At 39.5% G+C, this 6,683-nt stretch overlaps 1 protein-coding gene across 1 annotated transcript; it reads left to right on the top strand.

Moving 5' to 3' along the window:
* The first annotated feature begins 2,656 nt into the window (after positions 1 to 2,656).
* Positions 2,657 to 6,657, top strand: LOC108745905 (membrane-associated protein Hem). The gene is made up of 2 exons (XM_018482329.1): positions 2,657 to 2,738; positions 2,814 to 6,657. The coding sequence occupies exon 2, from the start codon at positions 2,952 to 2,954 to the stop codon at positions 6,318 to 6,320; it is 3,369 nt and encodes a 1,122-aa protein (XP_018337831.1). The 5' UTR covers positions 2,657 to 2,738; positions 2,814 to 2,951; the 3' UTR covers positions 6,321 to 6,657.
* The last annotated feature ends 26 nt before the right edge of the window (positions 6,658 to 6,683 follow it).

Raw genomic sequence — 6,683 nt, 5'->3', positions numbered from 1 at the left:
AGATATATAAGATAGTCGAAGAATTATATCCATTATCATACATCTAGTGGAGAGCTTTTTGCAGTTTTCCCTGATGTAAGATGGATATCAGTTTTGGATTTCTCGCATCGCCGATACTATTCGTAAAGTATCCTATACCATGTATGCGAGAATGATATATTATCTCTCTGTAAATACGAAATTATATACGCTATTCGGGATTATCAATCATTCCGCGGGAACAAGGTAAAGAAGCGATCTTTAACTTTGGATTTCGTGAAACTGTACAAATTCTACAATAACGCGTTGCTATATACAATACATTCCTTTCTCGCACTTATCATACATAGAAAGAATGATTTTGCTGAATCTAAAAATTTAGTTAGATATAGATCTAAAAATAATTTTGTCGGACTATAACAAAAAAAAATTTTTCATACATGAATATGTATAAATATGTATAAACATACATAAATATTCATAACATGTATAATCATATATGAAATATGTTCATACATGTTCATACATCCATTTTTCTTTTGTAAAATTACTTTTTAGTACAATAGAAATAATATCAGTAATGGGAAAACATTAAAAATAATTAAAAGGATAATTTTCACACTATTTGTTTGAGAAAAAATCAAATTTGAAGAAATGTAAAAAAATTACATTATGTATAATTATATATAAAATTGTATATAATTATGTATAAATATTTTTTTTACATTTTTCTAAGTGTGTTTCTTTCCCAAAACGAACAATGCAAAAATTACCCCTTTAATTTTTTATGTTTTCACATTACTCTTATTATTTCTATTACACTAAAACATAATTTTACAAAAGAAAGAGAAATGTATAAACATGTATGAACATATTTATATATGATTATATGTTTATGAATGTTTATGTATGTTTATATATATTTGTATTATACATATTCATGCATAAAAAATTTTTTACCGGATAATTACGTAGGACTCTCAAATTTAACGAACAATGCATAAAGCATTTTGATATTCTAACTAATTTGAACTTATAAACATAATTATTTTGACAATTAAAATATCAAATTTTATTTCAAAATTTATGCCTTTATGCTTAAATTGTTATAATTATTTTGGTATAATAATTTTTAAATCTGTATCTAGCTAAATTTTTAAATACTTCAACAAAATCGTTCTCTCCATGCAGATATCATATCAATGCGAGCATAAATTCCTTTTGTTGATAGTCTTTTTATGATCGCTCTACATTATTTATATCTATATAAAATAGTTTCAAAGTCACTTTCAAAGCAGTGTCCTTATCTCTTTACGTATCTCTTATAAAATGTAACTTCAGTTTTATGCTAATATATGTATATTCAATTTTATACATTTTTTCATACTTTTTAATATATTTATTCTTTAATATTTATATAATTTAATAAACGGACGTTAATAAAATGTATTTCTTTAATGTTTAGACCAAGTCTCTCCACTTTTAAAGGGCATTATTACCTTTAAATAATTTATTAATTATTCTATTTTTAATAATTTTATATTATATAACTGGCAGAAATACCTGTCTATTTTATATATGATATAAGAAATATATTAAAAATTTTTACCACTGTCGGTAATTATCTATATATTAAAATACTACTGTTGGTAAATTACCTATAATGGTAAAAGAGACCGATCAAGTGCAGAATCGCATCGACAGATGGCACCAGCGACAAAAAGGACAATTTTCAAATTCCGTGATTTCGCTATCGCGAACAACGACATGCAGATTTTCAATTTCGCATTCCTTGAATCTGCTTCCCATATTTTCGATATGCCGCAAAGCGAAATTGTCTCTATTTTACACGAATATCATAAGTGCGGCGATTGAAATATCACTTGTTTGAAACAAGATCGGAAATTCCAAGGGACCCCATATTTGTTCTTAATCGCAAATAAATTTCGTAATTTTTGATCGAATATCGCACAGCACTGCACCGCACAATTTATGCAATAGGTATCTTGGAAATATTCTTAGGACGTTCAGAGGACACAGGGATGTCCTGTGGATACTTTAGGACATTCTTTGGCGTATTTCTGCGTAATATGGGAAGCTTGTATTAAACCTACAGCGGCATGACACTTTTTTTTTCGTTGGATTGCTTGCATTTTAATAAATTATTAGTACTGTGCCACAAACGCAGAATTTTGAGTAATTTAATAAAATGCGATAGGAAAACACTCATCGTGCGTCGCAATTACGAACATATGAATACCTGGCGAGAAAATCTTGAACGCCGCATCGGCTGTGCGAGAAGATCCCGATCGCCGCATCGGCTGTGCGAGAAGATCCAGATCGCCGCATCGGCTGTGGGCGCTTTCTGCTTCCTCACATCCAGAGAGTCCTCATTAACGTCGCCTCCAGGTAGTCCAGCTCGTCGTTATCCAAAGTTGCACTTTAACAATCACACACGAGCGCGCCGCGAATGAGCGAAACTTCCCGCGCTCAACATCGCGCGGCCACGATTTCAAATCTACTGCGCGCTCGGCACTTCTACTCTAGACGTTTCGCATTCGCCGCGTTGGCAGCACTGCGTCGCCAATAGCGCCGATAGTGAAGACAGCGGAGTAACCGGAGCAACTTCATGCGGTAAGCGCCGTGTCGGAGCGCACTTGAAGTACAACACAGGTACTGATACGCACAGTGAACTGCTTCGGCCTATCGTATCGCGATGCATTATAATTCGATGTGCAACATGTAATCACGGTGGCAAGGTGAGTATACCGATTGCGAGACGAAGGTATCAACGTCGTGCGAGCGCGTGCAGCAATTGTCGTTTTTCCTTGCAGGGAATCAGAGGAAACACTCGGCGTATCCGGTGAGATAAATTACCCCCCCAGGGGTGGGGTCAACTGATCGCTGTCATTTACGTTTAACAAGTTGATAAGTAATGCCAATCGCGTGAGGGGCGATCAAGCAACGCGGTCATGGCTCGACCCATCGTGCCGAGCCAGCAGAAGCTGGCCGAGAAATTGACCATCCTGAACGACAGAGGTATAGGTATGTTAACACGTATTTACAATATCAAGAAGGCCTGTGGTGATGCCAAGTCGAAGCCCGCCTTCCTCTCTGACAAGGCGCTGGAGTCTTCTATCAAGACAATCGTCAGGAAGTTCCCTAACATCGACATTAAAGGGCTGCAGACCATTATGAACATTCGTAATGAGATTATCAAGTCTCTGTCATTGTACTACTATACGTTCGTTGACCTGCTAGACTTTAAAGACAACGTGTGCGAACTTTTGACTACTATGGACGCGTGTGGCGTCCACATGGATATTACAATTAATTTTGATTTGACCAAAGGTTATCTAGATCTTGTAATCACGTACGTCAGCCTGATGATTCTCCTGTCGCGAGTCGAGGATCGTAAAGCTGTGCTGGGACTCTTCAATGCGGCTCACGAGATGGTGCACAGTCAGTCGGATCCCAGCTTTCCTCGCTTAGGACAGATGATTATGGATTATGATGCTCCGTTGAAAAAACTTTCTGAAGAATTCGTGCCGCATTCTAAATTGCTGAAAAATGCTCTAACTTCGTTGTGGCCAGTGTATCCTGGTAGAAACTTGTCTGCTGACACGTGGAGAGCTGATCAGAAATTAAGTCTTGTTGGTAGTCCTGGGCAAATATTAAAAGCAGCAGCAACAGATACCATGTCCTGCGAGACATTGAGCTTGGATAGAATCGAGAGATGGGTGATTCTTGGATTTACGCTTTGTCACACGTTTTTGAGCCAGGAACAACCAAGCAAACTGTGGATCACTGCTTTAGAATCTGGATGGGTATTAGCGTTGTTCAGAGACGAGGTGATTTACATACATCAGTATATTCAAACATTCTTCGAAGGTATGAAAGGATATGGAAAACGGGTATCAGAGGTGAAAGAATGTTATAATCAAGCAGTACAAAAAGCTGGCTATAGACATAGAGAAAGAAGAAAATTTTTGAGGACTGCTCTGAAGGAATTAGGTTTAATTTTGACAGACCAGCCTGGTCTTCTGGGACCGAAAGCGCTGCTGGTATTAATGGGTCTTTCCCATGCGAGAGACGAAGTCTTGTGGCTGTTGAGACACGGAGATAATCCTCCTATTCAAGGTAAAGCCAAGGGACGAGGTGGCGAGGATTTGGTGGATCGTCAATTGCCAGAATTGCTCTTCCATTGCGAGGAATTACGAGCGCTAGTAAAAAAATATTCTCAGGTGCTTCAAAGGTATTACGTCCAATTTCTTTCAGGATTCGATGCCCCCGCTTTACATCAGATGATACAAAATCTTCCGGTTTGCCCGGAAGACGAGGGGGCTATTCTTAGTGATATGTGTTCAACTATAGCTAGTCTGACCGTAAAGCAGGTCGAGGACAATGAATTGTTTGATTTCCGTGCCTTTCGATTGGATTGGTTTAGGCTGCAGGCCTATATGTCTATTGCGAAATGCAATATGAATCTGGCTGATAATAGAGAATTAGCTTCTTTCATGGATACTGTAATCTTCCACACGAAAATGGTTGACAATTTGGATGAGATGTTAGTCGAGACGTCTGATTTATCTATCTTCTGCTTCTACAGCAAAATATTCGAGGATCAGTTTCACATGTGCCTCGAGTTTCCTGCCCAGAACCGGTATATCGTTGCCTTCCCGCTCATATGCAGTCATTTTCAAAGTTGTACCCACGAGCTCTGTCCGGAGGAACGTCATCACATTCGCGAGAGAAGCCTTTCCGTTGTCAATATGTTTCTGGATGAAATGGCCAAAGAAGCTAAGAATATTATCACGACTATTTGCGACGAGCAGTGCAACATGAGTGACAAATTATTGCCGAAACACTGCGCTCTATTAATTTCACAAGTTGTTAATCGTAAGAAGAAGGATAAGAACAAGAAGAACATGTACGAGATTCACAAGCCTGGTATAGAGAGCTATCGGAAAACTCGGGAGGAATTAACGACGATGGACAAGCTGCACATGGCTCTTACCGAGCTGTGTTATGCCATTAATTACTGTCCTACTATTAATGTCTGGGAGTACACCTTCGCGCCAAGAGAGTATCTGCATCAGCATCTGGAGTCGCGATTTGCTAGAGCGCTGGTGGGAATGGTCATGTACAATCCGGATACCAGCGAGATAGCCAAACCGTCTGAGCTCTTCGTCAGTGTTAGATCTTACATGAATGTTCTTCAAACCATCGAGAATTACGTGCACATAGATATCACGCGGGTCTTCAACAACGCCCTGCTGCAGCAAACACAGGAGCTGGACAGTCACGGTGACAAAACTATAGCTGCACTCTATACGCAATGGTATTCGGACGTTCTGCTGAGGCGAGTAAGCGCCGGTAATATTTGCTATTCGGCGAATCAACGGGCGTTCGTCAGCTTGTCGGTTGAAGGTGCTATACCCTTTAACGCCGAAGAGTTCTCCGATATTAATGAACTAAGGGCACTAGCAGAATTGATAGGACCATACGGTATGAAGATGTTGAATGAGAACTTAATGTGGCATATCGCCAGTCAGGTACAACAGTTGAAGAAATTGGTGGCCGGCAACAAGGATGTGCTGATTTCTCTGAGAACGAATTTCGACAAGCCGGAAGTGATGAAGGAGCAATTTAAGAAGCTACAACACGTGGACAACGTTCTTCAACGAGTTACTATAATAGGTGTCATTCTCAGCTTCCGACAGTTGTCACAGTCAGCTCTGGTCGACGTGTTGGAGGAACGTATACCGTTTCTGTTGAGCTCTATATTGGACTTCAGACATCATCTGCCATCCGGCGATCCTATGCGCGTCGTCTCCGAGATGACGTCGGCCGCAGGCTTGACTTGCAAAGTCGATCCCACTTTGACGACAGCACTGCGAAACCAGAAAGCTGAAGTCGACGAGGACGAGCACCTGCTTGTTTGCTTGTTGATGGTCTTCGTAGCGGTTTCCATTCCGAAATTGTCTCGGAACGACAATTCCTTTTACAGAGCGTCGCTCGAAGGCCACTCCAATAACATACATTGCATGGCTACAGCAATAAATAATATATTTGGAGCATTGTTTACGATTTGTGGACAAAATGATATAGAGGACAGAATGAAGGAGTTTCTCGCTCTGGCCTCGTCCAGCTTGTTAAAATTAGGGCAAGAAGCGGACAAGGAAGCAACTCGAAACAGAGAGTCCGTGTATCTTCTGCTCGATCAAATAGTTCAAGAATCTCCATTCCTGACGATGGACTTGTTGGAGAGTTGTTTTCCATATGCACTGATACGCAATGCATATCACGATGTGTACAAACTTGAGCATTCGCAGCCGTGAATTTAATAGCGAAATTGCGAGGTGCTGCATTTATAACTTGCCACTCAGGGCCACTTTTTTTACGTCCACTTATAACATCGGAAGCAATTGTGAAGACTTTGCTATTATATATCTGGCCGAATGATAACTTTCCGGATAGGATTAGTTTTCGATTAGTATCGCTGAAAAAGTACAAGCATATGTCAGCGAAAGTATGAGAGAGTGGTAAATGCATACGAATGTTCAAGGGTCGATAAAGTTATCTACAAATTATTTCTCGATATTTCAACAGAACGGTAAAGCTTGCGGCATTGTAATACACTTTAGCCATTTTCTCTTTGCTTGTGACAAAAACCGCGCGTCATATTTAATCTGTTTAATATT

The sequence above is a fragment of the Trachymyrmex septentrionalis genome, unplaced genomic scaffold (assembly GCF_001594115.1).
Source record: "Trachymyrmex septentrionalis isolate Tsep2-gDNA-1 unplaced genomic scaffold, Tsep1.0 scaffold158, whole genome shotgun sequence".
In the NCBI taxonomy this organism is placed as follows: domain Eukaryota; kingdom Metazoa; phylum Arthropoda; class Insecta; order Hymenoptera; family Formicidae; genus Trachymyrmex; species Trachymyrmex septentrionalis.
The sequence above is the reverse complement of the archived record's forward strand: the minus strand, read 5'-3'. Positions and strand labels throughout refer to the sequence as shown.

Bases quoted from the DNA above. Each gene is read 5' to 3' on its own strand.
- LOC108745905 (XM_018482329.1), top strand. From the start codon at position 2,952: ATGGCTCGACCCATCGTGCCGAGCCAGCAGAAGCTGGCCGAGAAATTG.